The 27,231-nt window shown below is 39.2% G+C and overlaps 1 protein-coding gene across 2 annotated transcripts in view; it reads right to left on the minus strand.

Annotated features, from left to right (window-relative positions):
* The window catches only part of igdcc4 (immunoglobulin superfamily, DCC subclass, member 4), a 102,682-nt gene that overhangs the window by 55,900 nt on the left and 19,551 nt on the right, over window positions 1-27,231 (minus strand). For both annotated transcript variants that reach the window (XM_036584122.1, XM_036584121.1), the window contains exon 2: window positions 8,104-8,394. In XM_036584122.1, coding sequence (XP_036440015.1) covers window positions 8,104-8,394 — 291 coding nt within the window. The remainder of the gene's footprint in view (window positions 1-8,103; window positions 8,395-27,231) is intronic.

Here is a 27,231-nt window from a genome sequence, read left to right on the forward strand (position 1 = left end):
ACTTTATGAAATGTACTAATAGAAGAATTATGTGAAGAAAACTGCCAACCAGCAACAGTGAGTAACAGTATAAATTAAGTATTAAGTATAAAAAAAAATTCACTTGTGCTTCATCAAGACATATTCTAAATGTATTCTGAATGTTACTTTTTGTATTGTAATGGAAAGCATTTTTGGATACGTTTAGGACAGTGTCTTCAGTATTCAGCCTTCAGTACTTAAAGCATTTTGCTTTTTGAACTCTGTCTCACCAATTAGTTTAATGTAAAGGCTGAAAATCATCCCTACAAATCAGCCTCAAACAGTCCAGTTGTTAAATAATCTCACATAGACTTGTTCACGTTTTTTCTGACACTGTATCACACACTTATCTATATTTTTTTCCTTTCCCAATTATCTCCCCAGTTTATCCCCAATCAATCTCCACAAGCTGATTTATTCTGCTTTGATGTGCTCCACAGCTATGTTAAATCTGTGTTGTCCAACAGAGTGAAACAAGAGTAAAAAAAGAAACCCTTTCGCGAAGTACAAACCTGTGTGAACACAGCACGTCACGACCACTAAAACGGAACGTCTTCATGATGCTTAATGCACATGGCATGCGCCCAAAAACACACCCGCTTTGTGCGCGCACCACCTTCCGTGTGCGGCCATGTAAACAATATATTGATTAACACAGGAGTGACTGAGAGCAGCGCTCAGTGGTGCAACAGCCCTTTATTGAGTTTATAAGTGTTATTTAAGCTGTTCATGCTCATGTTAAGTTTGTCTCGGGGCCGGTGCTGCTGGTGGTTTACTGTTTTTGGGCTTATCATGGTACCCACTGTACAGCAAAATTCAATCATGACAGATCATCATACCGGTACTCACTTTTATACGGGTATACTTCCCAACACATGTGTCGATAGAGCCTGCTCAAATGTGCGAGACTGAACACTTTAGAGGAGCCTTTGTATACCAGCTAGGAAGGTTCTTCCTACCTCGACTGCAGGCTTCACTTTGAGACACAGCAAATGTCTTTTGAGGCCTGTACCACAATTTAGGCATCCGGTTTGCCCGATGCTAATAGGTGGCCTATAAGCTTCCATTACTCAGCTACTAGGGATGTGCTGGGTACTTGAGTACTTGGGTAACAACTCCTGAAGCCAGTATTTGAATACTGAAAATCAGAGAGGAACCATCATAGCCTTCTACACCAGCGGTGTCCAATCTTTTCCCACAAAGGTCCGGTGTGGCTGCAGGTTTTCACTCCAAACAAGCTGAAGCACACCTGATTCTACTTGTTTAATAAATAATAAATAAATAATAATAATAAATAAAATAGTTTTAAAAGTGAGCAGTTCTAATTTTTTGACAAATCAACATCTAAACAAATACAAAGCAAATAAATCCTTCAAACCTGCCTTTTCAATTTGTATGAGAATGTGAGGGGTTAAATTAATGAAGCCCCTCTGTCTTCCTATCAGAATTTTGCTGTATCTGCTGTTGCTGGAAAGAATGCCAGTGATTGGTGGTCCAGCTATTAATTTACACAGGGACAAACAATAGTAATTAAATGAGAGACGAATTTCAAATGACAGTAAAATGATCAATTATCAATCATATCTTCCCATTAAAAAGGAGGGCTTTGTTATTGTTAACTTTAAGTTCCGCCCACTGTGGGGATACGATGCTAGTCGCTGTCGTGACGTGAAGGCTTGTATGAAATGTTGTTGGTTTAGTGTGGTGGATTATTGTATCTTAACTTTTGCAGTACTTTATGAGAGGACACGGTAAACTGGGCTGGGTTTTTCAGATGTGGTAAGGGGGTCGGAGGGCCAGGCTTTAAGAGGATCACTGCTGCTGAAAATCACTATTTGGATAGTGCATCATGGAAAGCCAGGGAGAAAATCAAATTGTTAGCTCATCATAAACTGAGGAGAAAAACTTTGTGTAGGTGATGATGAGTCATCACGTCTACCAGTGCAGTGATTAGCTCTAGTGTTACAGTTTGTGCATTAACGCATCTGAACGGGCAGCCTTTGTTAAGTGCAGTGACCAAAAGATTTCCTTTTGAATAAGCCGTTTTAAATGCTAAATTCCTGCTCCATTTACTAAATGGTTAAGCACGCTAATACCACTTTATTGTATTTGTGTATTATGTTAATATCAGGTGAAAAGCATGTTTGTCTGAGGATAGCACTCTCTTTTGTAAAAAAAAAATAAATAAATAATAAAAAAAAAAATAAAATGGAAAAAGGTTTTGCAATAAGGTTCCATCAAACTGAAAACTTTCCTGCACGGCTCATGCATATAAAGCAAAAAGCTTTAAGTGCTCCTGTGAGATCAGTCCCACTGCCAATCTATTACTGATTTGATCAGCTCTCCCTATCTTGGGTACATAATCACATTCATTAGAATATAAAATGCCTAAAAACGATCTTAGCTCAGCAATTTCAGACTCGATTTCCTGGTGGCAATATCACCCGCAGAATCAGGGCCATGATTACAGCATCAGGCCGTTCTTTTCTGGGGAAGCTGCAAATTCAAGTCACTCATTTCCTTTGAGAGACTCAAATAAGCACAGAGTTGTGATGAAGTGGTATTTACAGCTTTTTTCTACAGGGTACACAGAAACAATCTGCACTCAGTGCTTTTTGGGCAAGTGCACCAAACGTACCTGCCCTGTGGAACTGAGGATGGCTGGAACTGACAAACTACTAACCTATACTTTAACCCCGTTCTTATTCTAACATGCAAATAAATCAGTACAGTGCAGTTAGTGGCCGAGCAAAGAGCACTCTGTTTTGTAATAACCCTCACTGTTTGGGTCGCAGGTGGTGAAGAGCACACAGGGGTGTGTTTTCGTTAAGTATTATGGAAAATTTGGAAAATTATGGTCAAGATATAACCAAAGCACTCCTGATATGGCAACTGACCTGCTCATGCTCAGGCCATTAATGTGTGCCTGGACATACAGTACAGTAATGTATCCATTGTTCTTGACATGTATATCAATATAACAGTAAAAATAAAGTCCCACAATAAGCTGCCTCTATTGCCTCTTGCTAAATATTACATATTAAGTTATAAAATACTGAAAACACACCGATCAGCCATAACATTAAAACCTTGTTTCTGCGCTCAGTGTCCATTTTATCAGTTCCACTTACTATACAGGAGCACTTTGTAGTTCTACAATTACAGACTGTAGTCCATCTGTTTCTCTGCATACTTTGTTACCCCCTTTTTGGTGGATCATTCTCAGCACTGCAGTGACACTGACGTGCTGGCGTGTTAGACTGTGTTGCGCTGATCTGAGTGGATCAGACACAGCAGTGCTGCCGGTGCTTTTAAACACCTCAGTGTCACTGCTGGACTGAGAATAGTCCACCAAGCAAAAACATCCACCCAACAGCGTCCTGCAGGCATGCATGACCACAGATGAAGGACTAGAGGATGATTAATTTGTTGTACAGTCCTGTTGTATAGCTAGATGACTGACAAAGTAAGGTTACAGCAATCCTCAGACTAAAAGGATTCTCAGCAGCGGCCATTCAGAAGGTATACTGTGTCTAAAGAACTAAATCAAATGGTCTTTTTTTTGTTCCGAGTAATTTAGCAAAATTCTTTCCAGAGAATAACATCTTTATGCCTGGCCACGTCATGTTTAGCCGTACCAAAACACACAGTTTATTTTGCAAGTTAAGTTGTATGTACATGGTGCATGTGCAAACTTCTGTACATGCGAATGTGTCAGCTTAATTGGTCAACTTTTGACAGCACTGGTAAACAGGATGACTTCCTCAGCATGAATGGCCAAGAGCTACTTAATTTCTGAATCATGTACAAAAACACAGCAGTCCCATGATAGTTTTATTACATTTATTGAATTACATTTATATATATATATATATATATATATATATATATATATATATATATATATATATATAAAATGGGACTGCTGTGTTTTTGTACATGATTCAGAAAGTAAGTAAATTTGTTAATTAAATTCTTGGCTCTGTCAGTCATGCTGTTTGCTATTGTGCAGTAGGTGCTGGGCAGGCAAGCAGGGCAGATTTTATAGCTTCTCTCTAGAATTATACAGAAAAAACACACAGCTTGCATTCAAACTGAACCCCTTCTCACTTAACTACTATTAAATTCCAGGGCTACAATTTCTCTATAGGCTGAATGTGATTGTTGCCAACATTATGCAAGTTTGTTCAATCTTTCAACCATTGCTAAAAAGCACATGTTTGTTGCTGCCCCATGGACAAGTCAGTTAGCCCCCAAAGTGCTGTATGCATGTGGCTGCCAAACTACTGCACACCATAGATTCAAAAGATCCTATCTTGGTGCTCTCTTTTGCATGGATCCAATCAGTTTGACTGAGGTCTGCCATTTTGCCACATTCAATGTCACGTATAAATTAAATTCAACACAAAAATATGGCAGGCAGGCAATACTGAATGTGCAACTCTTAGAATTTTTCTCTCAGTTTTCTTTGCTAATATTCTAAAAAAAAAATGTCTACATGAAATTCCTGTGAAGGTTTTTAGTCCAGTCCTGAATCAAGCCTAACGGACATCTTGAAGATGTTTCACTGCTCATTACAGGGACTTAGTCAAGTGTGAAAACATCTACAGTAGTTTAAATGCCTGGGAATATATTAACAGAATGCATGCGTTCTTCAAAAGCACCCAGTAGCAAGATCATCCTAAAGCTATAACACTGTGCAGGAAAGATCTAATCTCTAGACTTGGGAGACTCACAAATGTTGCAGTAGGTCATAAAATGGTTTAATTAAATCTAAAACATGGGTAACCTGACAATCACAACCCCAGTGCGGGTCATGATGTGGTGCCAGGAGAGTTGTGAGACTGGCGCTACAAGGATATGAAAATACATAAACACAGAAAATAGACAGCACTAGAAGCATACGAGCTATAGATGATGTGCAGAAGCACACAAGTAAGAAAATGAAGAAAGAAAATATGATGAACCTAAAAAGAAAATACGTAATGCAAATTTAGTCTCTGTTATTGCATTTTGAGGTACACAGAGTTAGGATTGGCTCCAGAAGAAGACTTTGCAACTCCCTGCAGACACATTCAAATGTTTAATTACAGGTTACTAGAGATGTACCAATGTGGGAATTTTGGGTCAATGCCAACATCCAGTATTTTCATGGGGAATTACATCTATCTGGATGAGCTTTATGGAGAGACATAACATTTATTTCTCTACGGTTACAAATGCAGAAAACGAATAAAATGCAGGGATTTTTAACGTAGCAGCCAGTGCAGACTAAACGTTCTGCTCTTCCAGAATACAATAAATGTCATCAAATATCGATTTGAAATATCAGCCAAATATAACCATCTTTTCTCTGCCAATACACTTTTTTTAAGCAAATATCTGGCAATACTGATACGATTCAGATATCACTGTGCTGGTGAGAACCTCAAGAAGAGACACGAAATAGAAGAAAAGGGAGAAACAACAAGTTTAGACAACAGACCCATCAATTTATTTCTTATGTTTCATTTTCATATTTGACATGGAGCCATCGCACACTGAGACTTGCTATGATAGTTTTGGCAAATGTGAAATTTGAGCCTCTGCAGAGCTGAAATGCCTCATTAACTAACGCAGCGGCACTCCAGCCACCTCCTGCAGGGCTGGTCCATCCTGTCCTCATCTACCCGTCCATCTCTCAAACTCACCAGCCCTGCAGCTGATTAGATCCTCAAACCTCTGAAGGACGCTCTTAATTGTCCTGAGGATTTCTCGCCAGCACACTTTCCTCTTTATGGTCTTCCTGTCTCTCTCCTTCAGGTTATCTCGCACTCTTCCCAAAACTGTAATTCCCATCAGTCCTGCCGCCAGAGCTAACAGGTATCATCAGCCCTGTCATAACAGCCATTTAGCCAAAGTGAATAAATAGGAATGAAGAGAGAGAGAGAGAGAGAGAGAGAGAGAGAGAGAGAGAGAGCGCGAGAGAGAGAGGTGGACCATGAAAAGGATAATGACTGAAAGAAAAGCATCTCCCCTGTCTGGAGAGTGACCTTAAACTCAGGTGAGTGAGGGAATGAAAGCAGGGGACAGAGGGAGAGAGAAAGAGGGGGATGAAGTCTGATATGGTCCCCCTTCCTCTGCAATGGCACAATAGAGCACAATCGAGTCCTTATCCCCAGCCAGGTGAGGACAAGCCTCAGCTCCAGCCAAGCAAAGAGGCTCTAGAGCTCTGGATAAGAGCATTACATTGTTTGAGAAAAAGAGAGGGGGAAGAGAAGACAGAGAGAGAAGGAGAGAAAGGGGGGCGTAGGTGGAGGTTTACTTTTCTTGCAGAATCTAGAAGACTAAACACTATATTGTACAGTAGGAGCTGCAATTCAGTGCTGGTCCCAGCTTCATGATATTGTAAAAATTTCATTTTCTCTCTGTAGACAAACACAAATCAGTATGTACCAGAATTCTAGAACTGAACAATAACTGCACTGTCTACTGTTGGGTTTTTTTGGGGGGTCTCGGCTTGCTCATGAACTTCAATCTCTTGTTCATGGACTTAAATTGCTTGCCCTCTGGTGCATGATCAAACATTACATGGCATGAAGCATTAGTTCTAACAGCTTTATCATCAAGTAAAATCAATCTGAATGACTATGCTGATTAAACCCTCTGGAACTGGTACTGATATAATCAATACATAGAGATGGTACCCATACCAAGTATCAGTATGGTGCTGATATCAGGAGGAAATGCTGATATCTGACGAGGCAAAGAAACGGTTCCATCCTCTGTAGAGGACGTGTTAACTTACTTTCACTTAGAAAAATCAACAAAACATGTCATTTGCATGAAACTGTAAGCTGTAAATGCTCATGTTTAACTTGTCTCAGATGTGGGGCTTTTTGCTGTGGTTAGCCATTTTGTTTTCACAGTACACCAAAACCAGTTCATGAGAAAAAGTCATACTGGTATTAACTTTTAAAGCAGTATATCTCCCACCAATAAAGCACAGCAGTTTTTAAAAGAAAAATGTCGGATCAAAATCAGCCAATAACACTTTAACACTGATACTGGTTTCAGAAAATGGGGTAATATCTCCTCCATCAAATGGCAATCACTGTGTTCAAAACTACTGATTGAGGTTGCACTTTACTTTAGTAATCAGTAATAACCAGCTAATGAAAGGGTAATATTAGGTAACAAGCTAACTAAAAAAAATACATGCTCATTTTCAAGTTGTTGCTAAATAATAAGTTAGTAATTACAGAAGTAACAAGTTGGAAATAAAATGCTAAAATAATGGTAACAAGTTCTAAAATTAAATGTTAATGTATAAGGTGCTAAAAAATAATACATTAAGATAAAAGATAAACAGCTTGTTTAAAAGTTTGTGGTGAGGTGCGAGTTTTTCCATCACTAAACTCTTTCTGAAAAACGTGATGCATTTTCAGCCTTGATGATTTACCTCATCTGTTCCTGAGTAACTATGCATGTTTTGCATGTAGGTGGGCCTACATGCAAAAGTAACAAAGGGATTAGAATTCAGTAATTTAGTCGTAGTTTCAGTGCAGTTAGCCACATTATTTTGAACAACTGATGTTTTTGGCTGATGTGAGTCTTTTTTATTACTATCAACTAGTTACCACTACAAGTACTAACAACTATAAAATTAGCACGTCATGTTTAGGTTGGTACAACTTGCTACTGTAATATTCCCATCTGTTCACTCAAATATCCCTGAAGTGCTACCGATCTTGACATATTCTCAAAAGTCTCAACAAGATTATGCACACGACACCTATTTATTCATCTCTCTATCAGTGCATCCAGCTATTTATTATATTTTTATAATAAAGTATGTATGACAAGCTGCATTTCTGGAGGGCCACAGTAATGAAGCGTTTAGTCCTTGATTCAATACCTGAATCATCAGCTAATTATCAAGCATTTTAAGAGCTGAATCAAATGTATTAGAGCTCACAAAACACTGTCCACAAGCTCCACACAAAATGGTTAGGAAACAGCAATATGTATGTAGTGTTTAGCAAAAGCAGCATGTGCCACTCTGCCTGTAATAGATCAGCATTACTGCAGTCAGAAACTCACTGGCCAGCTGCAGAGTGACCGTACGGCTGGTCAGCGCCCCGAAAGAGCTGCCACTGAGGCAGCTGTATGCGCCCTCCACCTCTCTACTGGTGGGCAAGACCAGCAGAGAGCCGTTGTGGAGGAGCTGAACGGCCTCGCTCTCACTCAGCACCGCCCCGTCCCGCAGCCAGGTGACGTTGACCGGAGCATCTGCGGCCCCCAGGTGGCAGTCCAGCAGCACAGGGTCAGGAGGCTCCAAAACCACATGGACGGGACCAGCCCCGCAGCTCAGCTCCACAGACACAGGATTCTCTGCAAAGAAGACAGTTATGTTACACGCTGCATGAAAAACTCATCTGCAACTGTGATTGGTCAAGATGCTCACTGTATACAGTAAAAAAAAAAAACAACACTATGATTGGTTAGAGGACATATTTGCATAACAACATCAACAAAGGCCAACATTGCAATACATTATTCTTCAGTTAACCAACTAATCTAAACTATGCCTTCCTAATTTCCTCCACCATCTTTTAAAGATCTGTTAGTATGACAAGCAATTTTTTCATTTATGGTGCATCGAAACAATGAAATCCATACTGGCCCCATTTCATATGAACATACAGATTGTTATATATTAATGGACATTGTAGTGTTTTGTAAAGCATATATGTCAAACAATAAAACCTACATTGGCCTTTTTTTTCTTCACAATCAACGTCAACATCGTTAACTGACTAATTGCTAAAGCCCTACAATATACTGTTCAGCCATGACACATTAAGTGTTAAAAGTCTTTTTTAAACTCATTTTAAAGTCATGTACCTTATATACTCAAGTATATAAGGTACATAACATAGAGGTCCATCTCTGTTATAACTCCATTATACAGATGTACAATTACAGACTGTAGTCAGCCAAGAGCGACTCTGGGGTCAGAAACTGATCACTGATGAAGGTTTAAAGGATGGCTAACGCAAATTTTGCATCAACACATGGGCCAAAGTCTCCAACTGTACACCAGCAATGTGATCCACATGGTAGGCGTTTCTAAGAACGTAGCCACGGTGGTAATACAAACACAACATAATCACATTACAATGAATGTCACAGCAACAGCAACCAAATCACAAAATGATATTTTGCCCATATCATGCAGATCTATGTTCAATGTAGTCCAAAAAGAAAGACCACAAAAACGAGGGGGATAATTTAACAGCCTGTGCTTATTTCCTAACAAATAAATGAATTAAACTGCTTATTGTTGAAGAAATCATTTTTATTCACTTCCAAAAGCACAGCTGCTTACTCCACCTTTAAACCAATGATGTGGGTGATAAACATGCACCTATACCAACATGGCATCATCTGACAAATCCAACACACCACATTTATGGTCCTGTTGATGCTGCCAGCCGTTCGACGCCAGAGGCATATTTCTCCTAATGTTTCTGCCAATTCCGCTGCATTTTCAGCCAGGCAAGACAAAAACAGCAGAATCCATATGGCGGGAGTGCACACTTGTTCATTAAAAGACATTTGCGACATAAAAGAGAGCGACCTGCAACAAGCAAATGACTGTTTCTTACACACCAGATTGCACACGGCCATCATTTTTTTATTTGTCGGCAGAGAGGCGCTGGCAGGATCGCAGCCCTGCACACACATACATACACACACACACACACAGGCACGAGCTGGTATTCTGCTCTCACATACTGCACACTGCAGTAAAGCCCACGATTAATTAGGCTAATGGGAAGCGGAATTATTTCCTAGATTAAAGTGGGAGCCGACCCCGCAACCAGTACGTGTGTGTGTGCGCATGTGTATGTGTGCATGAGTGCGTGTGTGTGTGTGTGTGTTTGTGTGTGTGTGTGTAACAGAACGAGAGATCCATGTGATCTGAGAGAGAGAAAAGCAATAAGGTAAAAAGAGAGAGCGAGAGAGAGAGAGAGAGAGAGAGAGAAAGATAGAGAGCAGCGCAAATAAGAAGAGAGACAGAGAATTCATTTTAAAGGGGAATTCCACTGTTTTCTCAAACTGATTTTTCTGCATAATTAAATGTTTAAGATGTAAACAAAATCATTCAGAGTAGTTTGATGTAAAATACAAAAGAAAAAAGAAAAAGAAACTTGCTGAGTCAGAACTGTTCACAGTGGTGGTGATGGGAACCAGACGTCTGAAGAGTTTAATGCCTCTAAAGGCTCCCTCACAGAAAGTTAGCAACTTGCTTGATGCCCAAGACATTGTTTTATGACAGTTTTAAGATAAAGCTTTGGCTTAAAATATATTTTAAAATCTGTAAAATTTGTGGTAGAGAGGTTTAGCGGTGAGCAAAAGTTTGGGCATCCCTGGTCAAGTGAAAATAAGATAATACATTCTCTACACAGAACATACTTCTGCACATAATAATACACAATTACTGTTTATTTGCTGAATTTAACATGCTGGGGAAAAAATGAAACATAAAACGTGGCACGGGAAAAATCTGTTTTTCTCCAACACAGAGTCATGGCTCTGGTCCAACAGAGCAAAATAAAACAGTTAAAAAGAAAAGCCTCGCAAAGTAAAAATACACGCGAACACCGCACAGCATGACTGGCAAAACTGAAGGTGTTTATGATGCTTCATGCATGTGGCACACGCCCAACAACACACTTGCTTTGTGCATGTGCTTGCGTGAACCTATACTGATTAATGTAGGAGTGGCTGCAAGAAGCACTCAGCAGTGCTGTTTTGTGTAAAACATGATTTTGTTGAGTGTATAAGACTATTTAAGCTGTTCATGCTCATGTTTTTTTTGTCTCGGGGGCTGCACTGTTTGTGGTTCACTGTGTTTGGGCTTATCATAGCATCTACAGTAAGGCAAAATTCATAAGCTGAGAGAACCCATATCAGTATTCACTTTTATACCACTGTACTACCCACTGTTTTGAGACAATCCAAGTCTGTAAGTTTTGCCTCAATTAATCATTTCATGTCAGACCACTGTGAATGATGGTTTACATCTCAACCATTGAATTATGCACATATTTTTTAAAAAAATCAGTGAACGTTCCCTTTATATGGCAGAAATATTACCTCAAAATACATTGACATTTTCATATGCATATATATGATATTTCTACAAATGTGGATGGTTATTTATGACAGCAAACCTTTCTTCTGTGGTTTGCGACACTGGAACGAACAAACTGCATCAGCAAAACAGCGGTGCTGCTTTTTACGCAGTGTCTGCGATATACTCAGAAAAGTGTATCGGGACTTCATTAATCACAATAACAATAACATATCACACTGTCCACCCTTAATTTGCCTGTATGCGCAATACACGAATGGTTTAAATGTGATGAGCCAGTGAAGCTGTACAGAGTGCAATGAGAGCAGGACCACAACGAAGAGAAAGAAAAGGAGGGGAACACACATACACACACACACACACACAAAAGCCTCTGGATGTCCAACAGCAGGAGGCTGCATGATCCTGCTCAGTTTATGGTTTATGGGTGAAAACAAGGCCATAGTGCCTCTGGCTTAGAAAAGGCCAGCATCAGTCCAAATGAGGATACTCTATTAGTCTGCATGCACGCTAGTGTGTGTGTGTGTGAGTGAGAGTGAGAGAGAGAGAGAGAGAGAGAGAGAGCGCAAATAACACCAGTCTCTATGATCCTGCCCCTATGAAAGGTACAAAAGAAGGGGGGCTTAGGAGGGCTACATCAGAGGAACTGGCCTAGTTTCCATCAGCTAATAACAGCAGGCAGTGAAAGAGAGAGAGAGAGAGAGCGAGAGAGAGAGAGAGTGAGAGAGTGTGTGTGTGTGTGTAAGAGTGTGCAGTGTCGCCACAATACAGGCACACTCACCCCATCTGACCTCACTCGCTTCTCTCTCTTTCTCCCGTGCTCTCTCTCTCTCTCTCGCACACACACACACGCACACACACGCACACACACGCACAGTCCCTCTCTCGCCTCTGCTGCTTTTCTCTTTGCTCTCCCTCCCATCTCTCCATTAAAAGTCCAATTAAGTCTCATTAAGTCATTAAAAGCATTTGCAGTCAGTTTTCGGTGCTTTGTCAGTGGATCTCCTTTAGCTAGGCTTCCAGAACCTTCTGACAGCCTTCAAGCGGCCTCTGGGTATTCTGCTTTAAAAAAAAAAGTTCATACCCAGTTACAGTGATAATGATTTATTAGTGTCTTCAGTAGCAGGTGATATGAAGACAAAAGACTAAGGTCTTCCTAAGCAGGTTAAAACAATGAAAAATAAATGAATTCTATTGCTTTTATATGGCCTGCATGTAGACCTGATATAATAAAATAGCAGGTCTGGAAAGCTGTTAGCCTGGGCAGTTGTGATCGTATTGATAAGGGCATATACCCACAAACAGGTAACTCAGATACTGTTTGTTAATCAGTAAACTGCTCCAACATTGAGCTATGAAACTGCCCATAATAATCTATTAATTATTTAAAGTTAATAATCAAATTGTTGAAAAATGCGCAGACAAGCTGGCCTGGCTAAATGGTTTCTTGCATGATAGAAACAAAATCATGTGCGTGTACAAAAAAAAAAAAAACCAGAACTACTTGTCTGCTTTCAGGTTGTGATTATAGATTGAATCTACAGCGTGACATCTGGGAGTTTGAAGACACAGATCTTAAGTGAAAATATAAGTGAAAATATGATGCATGATACAGAGATTTCATATGAATGTTTCTGTTCCAGTACAGTTTAGGATGACCATGTTTTCAGTTGTGTTTTTGTTCTGAACAAAATACTGTTCATTTTTGATTTTCCACTGACATTCCTTAAACCAGTTCGGAGCCCCAGCGTGGTCACTGCAAAACACGTGTGTTGTCACTGCAAACAACAAACACATTTTACCAGAGATTGGTTTTAATATGCAGATCAGCTCTGCTTTCACAAGCTCCCACCATGCTGTCATGTTCTAGTCATGTGATCTGGACTCTCCTCTATGCGGATCAGAGATGCAAGTTAACAAAACACGGTGTGCACAGCAACAGCACAGCAGAGGAGAGAGAGAACCCAGAACGTTTTCCTCCATCAAAGAAGCCAAAAACGTCTGACTTTTGATTAAGTCAACATGCCCTGCAGTGTTTCCGCTGTATATGTCGCCAGGCTTTTAATTTGAAATGATGGTTACGGGAAGTGGACGAACATTGCACGAACAGTCAGAGCTGAGTTGAGCCGAATGAAGCGGTCGTCAGTGGAGTGGACTGTGCAGACTGTTTTAGCTAGCTGTAGCTGTGTGGTGAGCTGGCTAACTTAGAACACAGTGAGGAGTTTGGGTAGACCTTATTTTACAATGTTATTAAGTTCAGTTCTACATTTTGTGGACTTGTGCAGACAATGGTGGTCTAAAATATGAATAAAGTAGGTCAAAATGAACTGTTTATCTGTTTTATTCTGTGAAAACCTGGCTACTTGATCATAATGTGTTCATGCTAGCCAGCTATCCAACAAGGGCGAGCTACTGTTAAGGACATTATATCTTGCTTGTTTACAACTTTACAGCAAGAAAATGTACTGAGTTCAACAGGTAAGTCGACCTGAGCCTAATCTCCATTGGCTGGACAGTGAAGAAAAGAAGCTGACGGGTGGGGGGGTTGAAGGGAAGGGTAATGGCGGTGGCTGTTCTTGACCTGGTTGTAGAAGAAACACTGCACAGCGTGGGTAAAAATAATATTAACTAATAATCATGTGCAAGTATTACTGACTAATATACCCGTCCATCACAGAGTAAAATGTGCTCAGCTAGCTAAGAGACCCATCCTGATATTGTGTTTCACTTGGAAATATGTCATGGCATGGAAGAAAAATGCATTATAATTTTTGATTCACACTGACCTGAAACATGCAGTGTTTTTTTTCTTAATTACAATATCTTGATACTATCACAAACTGTGATAAAAGGTTAGGGAATTATTGTCAAACAATACCTACAACGCACCATCATCATGTCCTCAGTAACCAATCACATCACCATGCCATCACATAATAATAAAAACGCACAATCATCATACCCTCACAAACCACCAATTACATGGAATCATCATGTCCTACTTGACCACTAATCACATCACCCCACCACTATGTTACTATGCACCAATCACATCACACCTTCACCATGTCCTCACAAACCCCCAATCACATTGCACCATTACCACACACTCAAAAACCACCAATCACATCACACCATCACCACACCCTCACAAGCCAATCATATTACACCATCACCATGCCCACATGAGCCACCAATCACACTGCCCCAACACAACGCCCTCATAAACCAATTACATCATGCCATCACTATGTCCTAACTAACCGCCAATCACATCATGCCATCACCATACCTTTACAAACCTCCAATCACATCGACCCATCACTGTCACTGTGCACCAATCACATCACACATCACCATGTCCTCACAAACCACCAATCACATCACACCATCGCCATGCCCTCACAAACCACCAATCACATCACACCATCAACACCAGCACCATTCCATTACAAATCACCAATCACATCGCACCATCAACATGCTCTCACAAATCTCCAAATCATATCATATAAATCACCACACCTTCACAAACCACTAATTACATCACACCATCACAAACCATCAACCACATCGCACCAACACCATGCCATCACAAACCACCAATCACACAAACACCATGTCCTCACAAACCACCAATCACATCCTACAATCACCACACCCTCACAAACCACCAGTCACATCCTACAATCACCACACCCTTACAAACCACCCATCACATTGCATTATCACCAATCGCTGCATTATCACCATGCCCTAATGAACCGCTTATCACATCACACCATCATCATGCCCTCACAAACCACCAATCACATTGCATAATCAACATGTCCTCACAAAACAGCTGTCAGAGCATCCCTATTCCAATAGTAATGATCAGTCGCATAAAAATGAACTGCTGCAAAGCACTGTGAACTGCGTAAATTAACACCTATCAGTATTAATGATTTGTTTAACACAATCAGGCCTGCACAAATATGGTTTCAACACTCTCAAATTAAAGCCAACCAATTGGCCAATTAATGCATTTATTCACTACCATGCCTCTGATGAATTCACTGTGATTGGATAAACACCATACAGACACGCAAATCTTGCTTCAAAAGCTTCAGCTTAACACTGTGTACTATTGGAGGGAAACAGTGGAGATTCTGAACACACTCACCCACAGCGCTTGTAAATGTGTGTTAACAGCCCCCAGGCTGTCCAACAGGGTGCCATATTACTTTGGCTTTAATTCTGTTTATTCATTTAAGCAGTCCTTTGAGGTTATAAGCCCATTTGTGAGCAGAACCTGCTTTTAATATTTCTTTATGAAGATATACAACTAATATACTAATATACTAACCCTAACCGAGCACTGCTCCTGGTTTATACCCGGTGTATACAGTGCGCATGCAAAACTGAGAGACAGGAGCAGGCTACTGCACACTTGTTAGAGAATTATGAATTCAGCATATTCACAACACTACAAAATTGGCATTGGCTCATAGGGTGATTTAATATAACATAGATATTGTTGATGACCGACAAGTAATTGTGAAGTAAAAGTGATGATGCTTAAAAGGCGATAATTCGCTGTATAGGGAAAAAGAACTGACAGAGGTAGAGAGGACTAGTTTACCTTTAAACAGCTTGTTAACTAATATTAAATAATGTACACAAAGTTTTATTAACTTTTACTGTTAAAACACTTGGTTATTATTGGGCCTTAAAAAGCTGTAAGGTTTTGGTAAAGTAAACTCTCCACTGTTTCTGCTGCAGGTTCCCAGAGTGTGATTTATCAGAGAAAAATTTGCATTTTCCATACAGCTAAAATGTCCCGGTGGTTAGTTAAATTCTGAAAACTCCAGACTTTTTTTGCAAAGTATGCGGGCATGGCTTTACAGACCTCAGCCTTAAGTTTATCAAGTAAGGGGTGCTATTAGCACGCAATTTGCAATGAACCTACACCAGAAGCAGCTCATGAACGCACGTTTGCAGTAACAACTAATAAAATGACGTGAAGTGGTTTTAAAAGATGCTGGGTTACTCGGTATTATACTATTTAATGTGGTGTTTTTTATTGAAAATTTACATTAAAATAGTTAAAGATTTTAAAAAAGTCTATACATTAAAAATAGAAGGAGTATGTTGGTCTATGCCACAGGGGATCATGTGTTCTGGTTGATAATATAAATTGTGTTATCTATGAAAATATAAGAGTCTTAAAACAGATCAGAGGGCAAAAAAATGGATCAGGACAACCTTTCATATTATTATTATTATCAGGAGAGGGTGAGCTGATTTGTAATGTGGCCACTTGCTATGTATTAGTATTTGAAGAGAGCACAGACTAACAAACACTTGGCAGGGACCAATAGTGCCACACAAACACAGAGGTTTGTCAGTGACCGACGGTGGCCCATTCACAGTGACATATTAGTCACATTATGCAATAAAAAAGTTCAGTATGGTTATACATTACCAATGGTCTCACCTTACACCTTCTACACACAAGAACATGACAACCACAGTCTGCTCTGAGTGTGTGTGAGACGGTTAATGTGTAGCAGAGGACCTGTTTGTGTCAAAGTGTGAAACCACTTCATTCACCCTCAGAGAGAAGGTGGTGATAGCAGATTTTCCCATTAAATGGCACAAAGGCTTTCAGAAATGGTCTGGAAAACGGCCATCGGCAACGAAGGCTAGAATCAATTTGAAAACTGCGGGCTATGTGTCTTTCAAGCAACATTTTTCATTTACTTTTATTTACTATCACCAACAGTCACTGCAACCAACATTTGGACCGTTCAGAGAGCAGAGACCTTGAACTGTAACTCCCCCTCCTGCAACAGTCAGCCTGCACCTCTCTGACGCCTCTAAGTGGCTAGTTTGCTAGTGTTACTCTGAGGATTCATGTCCAGATTATACTACATCTCACACTGACATTCAGTAAATATATGGTGCTTTGCCACTTTAGGCTTATTTTAAACTTCAGGCAATATGGTGTTGGTTGATGTTATAATGTACGCAAATGATGTACACAATTACTAAAATACGATAACACAAAAATATATATATACACACTATTATATAAAAGGTGTGTACCAAGACAACTATCTGGATGCTTAAAATGCTTTTTTTGTGCCATTCTATTTATACTACTCTTGCCTCCCGAAGGTATGGGCAGTTATTCTCTATATTATTATTATTATTATTATTATTGTTGTAATTATTTTTATTACTATAGTATTTAATCATGATGGAGAACCTATCATATTTAGTTCTGTCCAGTGGTCACCAACCTTCCTCCTGATGTACTTTTCTGCAGAGTTTAGTTCCAACCTACATCTAACATGCACATCATTTCGTGTAAAATGGTTCAGTCAGTGTCCATTAAAGGCAGTGTGTAAGAAAGCAAACTAGGGTTGTGTTTGTTTTCTCAGTCTGGCCTGTACAAAGCAAATATCACAGAAGACCAGAATATCCAAACAAGCACTCTAACAAAGCACCAAAATGTATGCTCTGAGGCCAATTTCAGGTATTCCTGAAGTGCTCTGTATTTGTTTGAATGAATTAACACATTGACGTGATCGGACATTAAGTGTTAACCAATATGCTGTTATATCACAAGACATTTCCATGGCAAAATCATTGTAACGCCCAGTCTACCATGGCTTATTGCTTTAATAAACCAATGACAGCATAAAATACAATAAAATACACAACAGTTCAATAAATAATTTAATTTATGATTGATAATAATTGCAGTAAACAATTCTTCTACCAAGAAATGTAGTTTATTTGTGTAAGCTATTATTGGCAAGCAATTATGGACTGTTGAATGAGGACACAAACTTTTTGTCACCCATGATTATATGCTGCAGTTTTTCATTACTTTTTTTTTATTTTTATCATATGATCATGAACATATTGCACTATAGCTGTGTTTAATACAGATACCTTCACCTTATATGTACAGTATATGATAAATATCCAGTTTCCAAAAAGGGTCTCTATATGATTCCTTTTATGTTAGCACCATTTGAAGCTTGTAAGACATTAAAGCAACATTCTTCTCTTTGTATGTCCATTATACAAGCATCTTGTTCTATACCAAAATGTGGTGATGAGCAGATAAAAAACATGGTCTAAAATTACTTAAAATCTTGCCACATTAACTTAAACTGAAGGGCAAGTATTTTTTCTTCTCCTGTAAAGTTACTTTTTTGGAGATGCAAGGTTTTTTCCAACAGTAATGATATGGAACAATTAGGCCTGTCACAGTTATTCCATAACAGCCTGAACTTAAGATTCCAAACAAGCATCAGTTTCAGTCCTGAGAAATACGGCGTGATTCAAAAAGATTCATCCGATTTTAAAATGATTTATTCCACTTTTCACTGTAAATCATTACAGAACAATGCAGTAAACTGTAAATGCTTTAAGTGAGCATAAAGTTGATCAAGTAATTTTACAAGTGCTCAGTATGAACCTCCTCCAGCTGTACGGACAACATCAACGCCATAGTCAAATTCATCCCATCCTGGATTGAGCATGTCGGGTGTCACTGTACTCACGGCCCTTTCAGTGCGATTTCGGAGATCGTCCAGTGTTGTGGAACCAACAATGAACGCTCTGAGCTGTTGGAGGTTCACTGCCCAAAAAAATCACATCGCGCAGTTACGACGGATTCACTCTTATTGAAGTGGAGAACGCAAAACGCTTTCTGCTCAGGAGTTGCCATCTCCTCACAGACTGAAGGGAGCCATCTTCCGGTGCCAGTCAGAAACTCTATGACCCCCCTCTTTCAATTGGTGTGTGATTGGTTCTTAGGCGCCTCATGGTTGTAAAACTATGGCGCTTTGAAATCAGATGAATCTTTTGAATCACCCTGTGTTATACAGATATTACAGTATGGGATAATAATAACCTGCTCAGATTTTCATATCAATGCAACCAGCAAAAACATAGTCTAGAAACTCTAACTATTGGCTAGAAACTCTAAATATACTCTAAATATATAATTTTGATCTGATTACTAAAGTAAGGCAGAACATGTAGGCCAACCAATAAGCCTCATTATGTTCCTTGCAGGTCTAAGGAATGTTTCATTTTCAGAAAGCACACAAAATTTCTAATTTAATTTTACCCAATTCACATGTAGGACTGCCAGCTATTTTTTAAATATTTTTATCTTGTTTTAAAATGTTGCAGTGAGGTTGGTTAAGCATTGTGGCCTCTGTCCAAGTCCCTTTCCTCAGCATAATACACAAAATAATCAATGCTCTGTGATACTGTTCGGTCAATACTACAGTTTACGGAGTTCAACTGCCCATTTAGAAGAGCATTTCCTTTTTTAACTCTTTCCCTCTGAAAAGAAAGATGACAAAACATAGGACTACTTGGAATGAAGGGAGTTTAAACTGTAGAACAAAAATAGCATTCTCAACAAAACCCAATGAGGTTTCAGGGGATGATAAGTAATTGAACAACTTAATCTTGAATGTAACTGATATGTTCAGTATTTGGTTGCAAATTCTTTGCAGTCAATGGCTGTCTGAGGTCTACAACCCCTATAGATCACCAAACATGGGACGTTTTTCCTGGTGATGCTCTGCCAGGTCTGTAACACAACAATTCTTAGTTCCTGCTTGTTTTAGGGGCTTTGGTCTTCAGTCTTGCCTTTAGTAAAGGGAGTGCAGGTTGGTTGATTGACTTGACCAGTCAACAAAGTTCCAGTTGTTATCCCTGAAAAACTCCGCAGCTTCAGTACTTTGTTGCTACTGCAAGGTGAAACACTATTCAGTGGGTTTAAAGGCATTCGGCTGGTTCTGAGTAGATAAATGCTTCAGCGTCAGTGCAGAATTCTTTCTGCTACAGCCGTTTACCGTCACATCATCAATAAAGATATGAACCAGTTCCACTGGCAGCCATACAAGCCCATACCATCATGTTTCACACCGGAGGTGGTCCGCATTATATGACTGGAAGCTCTTTTTCGCCCACGTTTCTCTCATTCCATCTCTCTTAAAGATGTCTGGCAGACGATCTGCATCATATCTATGCAGAAGGCTTTTCAATGTACTTTTTAAGCACATTTTTAAGCACCTGTAACCTATCTGCTCTTCAGGCTTTCCAGTGGTTTCTATACTGTGGTAAACCCCCTGATGGTGATGTATTCTTCTCTACATGGTGATCTTTGACACACATACAGATTGACTATATTTTTTTGAGTGTCCTTGACTATTCAACACTTTCTTTATGACAAAGTATTATTTTGCCATCCATACGGTCTGCCAAGTTGTTTGCCATCGTGACGCCCTTCAGTTTGCTGTTGCTTCTTGGTAAAGTACTTAACAGTTGATTTTCATGTTTCACATTGAACACTTCTTCAGTTCTCACGTTGAGAGACAACAGCAACACACTTCAGATGCAGCTCTGGACCTTCTGAACTGATGATGCAGCAACAAAGAGCTGGTTAAAATGATCTGCCAAGTTTCTAATTACTTAGGGTCCCATGAAATGGGGGTTAAATATAAAAAGCAGCACCCTGAATGAGTTTAAGGAACAAAAATGAAATCCTATTCTTTCTATCAACATCTTGCATGATGTCATTCAGTGGTTCACATTACAAAATGTATTAGTCATTTATATAGTAGTCTGTGGTTAGGCTCTAGATACATTCTACATACAACCCCAACCTATGAGTAGACAATGGCTCTGACCATCCTCTGTGCTTTGCCCTACACCAGGGGTCGGCAACATGCGGCCCTTTTACTGTCCTGTTGCAGCTCGACAGCAGAATTAGATTTCTAGGTAAAAATAAAATTATCCTCCTTTGCAGAAAAATAAAGCTCTGCTGACTGTTCTAACACAGATTTAACAATAAACTGTCTTAAACGCTGGAGTTAATGTAGCCTATATCTGCTAATTCACCAGCCTTAAGTTTGGCACGCAGACTGCTGGTAACCATAGCAACACAGAATACAATCGCACCTAGTAGCTAACGAAAAGGCAAAGAAAAAGATTTATTTACGTTTATAAGTGGTTAGATTTACATTCTGGCACCTCAGGCACCATTTAAGGTGGAACGGGAAAATGTGAACACAAAGCTGGAGAATGAGAAGCGACTTCAGCCTCATAAAAAGTCGAACGTTGAGAGATTTTACATTTTACAAGAAACCACTACATTTTTGCAAAAAAGTTTCCTGCCGGAGATGCTTGAAAAGCAGCTATAGCTGAGCTAAGGCTTTAAGCAGAGCAAAGTAAGTCTGCGTTCTTGTTTATATAATATTTTTAGCCTATACTAGTACATCAGCACATACTGAGCAATATTTACAGCCAAGATGGTGAAATAGACATAAAATGTTGCGGCTCCCAGAGTGGTTAGATTTTTATTGAAAGGACAAAACTTCTTTTAACATTTGGGTTGCCAACCTCTGCCCTACATACTCGCATGATTTTGTTTGTATCACGTGTCAATATGTGAAACCAGCCAGTCAGCAAGTCTATGCATTTCTAAAAAGGGAATTTGTGAACTCTATTTACAATGTATCAATGTATTTGGCCGTATTTTGATCTTAAAAACCTCTGGTAAATGACTGAGTTATTTCTTGCCACATTGTGCGTCCAAAAGCTTCCAGGCACCACTTCTAATATAAGAATTCAGCTACTTTAAGGTATTGCGGACACAGGTGTTCAGTTGCATACACACAGCTTGAATAGTCTCCACATAAAAGCACTGCCAATAGAATGGGATGCTCTGGAGCAGCTGCACATGAGCCCAAGGTCACCATGTCCATAGCCAAGCATCTGTTAGAGAGGTATTGACCCCACCAGCATTGGGTTGAGGAGTGGTAAAACTACATTCTCTGGAGAGATGAAGTTCCATCCAACACCTTTGCGATGAGCTGGCGTGATCCAGACCTAATCATTCAACATCAGTACCTGACCTCGCTAATGCTCGGAGCAACATACAAACATCAGTATATATCATCTAGTTTTGAGCCTTCCCAGAAGACTGGAAGCTGTTACTGCAGCAAAGAGGGAAGAAACTACCTATTAATATTTGTGATTTCAGAAGAGATGTCACATAAGCAAGTGTCTACAAACTTTTGTATATATAGTGTATATCTTAGAGCAATGTGCATATTCACGAACAGTTAAACTGCATAATTATTTTCCAAACCTACTATTTTATTACATTAGGCCTACATACATGCCATGTAAAAGGGATGCCCTTGAACTTTTTCTGTTTTTATTTTGTTCTAACAGGTTTAGGAATGTTACGTTGGGGTTGGAAGTTTGGAACATAAGTAAAGCAATGTTAAAATACTGGCTCAGTTTGGAAAGAAGCAACTTTTTATTCTGTTTCTGAGCCCCCCAAAAAAAAGGGTCTTTCATGATTCATTCAAAATGGCATAGCGACCCTTGAGCAAAGGCTGACATTCTGCACTTAAATCACTGTTTCATTTCAAGTACAACATGTTTGAGTATACAGCAAAATAATTAAACTTACATCAGAGAACCAATTGCTTAAAGATGTGTTTGTGTCTATGGCACAAAGAGAGTGAGACGAACATATGATACAAAACCAACTCAGAGGTTGCTGTTCAGGGACAAATGGGTTGAATATCAGCTCTGAATATCGCAGCATCTAAAATCAGCCTGCAGGCCTCTCTCTTTGTGTAGGTGTGCATTTGTGTCTTTAGAAATGTGATATTCTTCATTCATTCGTGACTGATGCCACAAACCATGAAGAAAAAAAAAGTGACCATGAGGTCCACTTCCATCAATCCCTGATTGGTCAGAAGTTCGCCCTGATTGATCCAAGAGCTGCTTATGAGCCGAAATGAACTTAACATGCCCTGGAGCATAATTTGCCATGTCAAAGAATTTTGGTAAAAAGTGATCCACCATTGTAAGACAGAAAATTCAAGGTTAAAAGGAAGTAAATGTAATCTCCTTCTACAAGACCCCTAGTGGAAAATGACTCTGGTATTTTAATTAGCAATCAAATAAAATGTGTTTTCTCTGGAACTCTTGTTCTCAGATGAACTAGCACACTGTTGGTTCTCTGTGCATGAAATGTTGTGACTCTGAGCTGCTAGTGAGCTATGAGGGATTAAAGAGGAGGGACGAGAAACCCCTGATGTGAAAAGTGTGCTGAGATTCAACGGAAAGCACAACTGCAGCTTTTTCATATATACATATATATATAAAAAAGGTATACACCTGCCGCAATAAAAACAGCATTTAAAGAAAATAAAAATACTTTCATAAATGTTGACTTGCTTGCTCACCTTCGTAGACAAAAATCCAGTTTGTTTCCAGTTTTGTAAATGACATACTTTTCTGTGAGAATATATTCCATCATCGTTATTGAAGAAATTAAATGTTTCAACAGAGGGACCTCCAAAACAGGAGCACATTACATATTATGGCTACTGTGAAAAGGGGTTAAAGTTAGCTGGCTAAGAAACAGATCTTGCTTCATCAGATAGGCCCCAGGCATTACGTTATCAGCATATTTAAAAGAGCATTTTCTTTACTGAATACTATCATAATCATAATTTATTGAAGCGTTCATAATAAATGCAGTTAAACTACCACTTACATATCACTGCAATGCACTTTTACACCCCTACACATTACTTATACATACAGACTATGTACAGCTCTACATACTGTACAGACTAAACCTTCGTTAACAAGAGCTAAAATATACATTTTAGGGGTGTCACAACTGGCCAAGTCACGCGTCAGTCAGTACTCTCCTACAAGTGTGATCACTGCCCTAAAATGTTGTGCAAACAGCAGGCTGAAAAGATACCACAGAGATAGTGGATGGTATTTTGCAAAATCTTAAACTGAAGAGAACACAAAGCAAAGAAACAGGGAAGAGAATGTTCTATTTACATCTTTTACAGTGTACAGAAAAGTGCTTTGCAGTATTCACAGCCACGCTTTTCTATATATTATTTTCTCTCTCTGTTACTGTACACTGTATACAACCAGGGTGGCCCAGCGGTCAGGGAACTTTGTCATGGACCATGAACCAAAATGTCAAGAGTTCCATTGTAGCTGATAACATTCTTGCACCTTTGCACCAAACATTTAACTTTTAAATTGCCTCAGGGTGCATCTGCTCAATAAAACTGGCTTATGGAAGTAAATCTACACAAAAGAGTGAACGAAGACTCGGAGAATGACGACTGAGGCCTTTATAAACCTATGAAAAAGCTACTTATTGCTTCTTTAAGAATACCATAGCTGAGTAATGGCTTCTGCAGTTTAATCACACTGTTAAGGCTGCACAAGGAACTGCATGCAACATTTCATTTACTGATCACTGCTCAACTGAACTGCAAATTAACTAAAACCTATAAGGAGTAAGAAAATATTTAGTTCCTCATTAGAGGACTTGTATAGAAGAAAAAACACTTTAGTTTTTGAGAAACCAAGCAACAATCCACCGAACCTCTCTCAGCTAGGACTGTACAAAACTAATTTTGGCATACAACTGTACTTGTTTCTCATTCAATGCCTATGTAACCATGTCTTTTTTAGACTTGTTACTTGGATTTATACAGATGAACAATCATCTGTCCATTGATTTCATCTCATGCTGATAGTATAATAGGGATTTTAAATGTGTGCTACAGCATTTATCTGGATTGCTGAAGAAAATGTCCTAATGTAATTTACCACAAGGGTGTCTTTACAGAGCATATTATTTGGTTTTTGAAAATCTGAGGCAATTTTGCATAAAAAGGTTAAAATACACAAAAAAGCATATTGATTGTATAATATATGGAAATGTGGGCTCACAGAATCAACAGTATGCTATTAAATCTAAAGAATATCAGATATTCCCATGTTTTCCTAAAAAGCATTCTGACAAATCACAGGCATTTCACACACAGGTTCTGTACTGAATGTACTAATCACCATAAACAAGTGCTATCACAGAATCTTTCAAGGTGAAAAAACAATTACAGACAGGAGTATCAGTAAATTATTTAATCACTGGACTGTTAGGCAGGGGAAGTCAAACTTTTTTAGTCTACCACTCCACATAGCTGAACCTACATACTGTTAAAGGAGCTGGCAATTCTACAGCAAAAATGAAAACGTTCTCAATAATTTTAAAGATTTGTAACTTGCCAGTCACTGACCAAAGCCAGAGTTAAAAAAAACTAAACAATATTTCAAACAGAGTGAAAAGCAAGTAAAAATACCAAAGTTTTGCCTGATCAGGACTGTGTTGGCATTTCAGACCACACAACGATTGACAGTGGCTTAGCCACTGTAAAGCAGCCAACGCTACAGCAGCCGGCACTTTTGTTGCATTTCTAAGCTTTTATTTTCTGGCAGAGATCAGACTTCAAATCTGTGCCTAATATCAGATTTCAGATGTAAAGTAACATTCAGCAGTGACTAAGGTGAACAGAGGTGGTGAGTGTTAGTGACTAATGCAAGTGGTGCCCTCAGAAATGTTTCATAAGGGTGGCCAGATGGGGGCACTGAAAATCTTGGGGTGGCACACCAAAACCAGAAGCCGTAACTTAATTTCAGCATTTCTTTTATGCTATTGTAATATACAGACTAGCTGAAAACTATGTCAGTGAGAGATAAAGAATTGCATACTAATGTACTTTGATTTCTTATTTTACAGTTAATGTTAATTATTGGACATGCATTAGGGCTGTTAAAACTGACCAAACATAATGTTTCATTATTCCTTCCAAAAAAAACAGTTTCAAACCACACGAATATCTACGAATATCTGGGGGGTAAACCAGTACAACAAGTGTGTTACATCAGTTTCAGTTCTCCATTAAATTCACATTCCCCTTCACGAATCAAGTCCCCAGGAATGCACAATCACAGAAGATATCAGCACCAAACAACACTGCAACAACGAAAATTAAAAAAGATTCAAGGAAGGTATAAATCACAACCATGAATTATCAGGGGGAACAGGAATTTGAGGAGGAACCGAATCGGATGCATTTGTGTGCATATTTTTGAGATGTGCCCTCAGGTCGCTAGTGCTGGAACGGTAGGCTAACTGTAGCTTACATAGCTTGCATACAACTTTTTCTCGAGTTGACAACTTTGCTGCCATCTACCTTCAAGTTCTGCTCTGAAGCATTTCTAAACGCGGCTTTTTAGACTCATCGGAGTGCAAATCGTTCTCTCTGCAGTTGAGTTGGGTTGTGAACTGTCTGCCATTATTACCACACAGTTGTTGTTGAATTATTTGCTCATTTCAGCTGGATTTTAAAATCTTTTTAAACCATGACAGTAACGTTTTGCGACTCCTGTCCATCAGGCAGTGCATTCAGTTCAGCAGCCCATGCCCACGTGAGAGCTCGGGAGGCAGACAGACATTGTAATTTTTTCCCCATAATGAAATATCAATTTTCACAATCTAATGTCTGTTGTTGTTTACAATTAGATTATGTAATCGAATTTAAAAGAGCCCTAGTACTTAATGTAATATATCAGATAGAGGCATATCTGACTCACCGGGGGGGGTTTCAGGGTGGACATGGCCCCCCCTTGGCCCCCCCATTAGTACATGCTAATGCTAGTACAGAAAAGTGGCTAGGTGGCTATGATAAGCAACAAATCATTCAAGTAACATGAGCTTTTATCAGCTAAGTTAGACAAGCAATTAGGAAAAAAGAACTTTATACTCTGCCTGGCAGCTCAGACATCCAGCCACAGCAGAAGAAGAAAGTGAGAAAGAACAACTCCATCGACAAGCTGCTCTCCAAAGCCCATTTTCATTTGTGGAATTGATCTTTCATATAGTAAGCACTGCAGACATGTTTTTAATTAAAGCTGATGTATTCATTTTACCAAAGTTAAAGGGTGTTTTTAAAATGCTAGCTAGCTCGCTCACTAAACGACAGTCAGAGAGCAGCCATTGATGAAAATCTGCTCTATTCTGATTGGGTTGAGGGATCACTTGACGTCAGCATCTTAAATGTAGTCCCGCACAACTCAAATCCAGCACAGGAAATGCCAAAAGGCAAAATCTTCAAATGTTTTATATTTGGCGGTCAGCCGTA

This window comes from Colossoma macropomum, unplaced genomic scaffold, assembly GCF_904425465.1.
Source record: "Colossoma macropomum unplaced genomic scaffold, Colossoma_macropomum, whole genome shotgun sequence".
Lineage (NCBI taxonomy): Eukaryota > Metazoa > Chordata > Actinopteri > Characiformes > Serrasalmidae > Colossoma > Colossoma macropomum.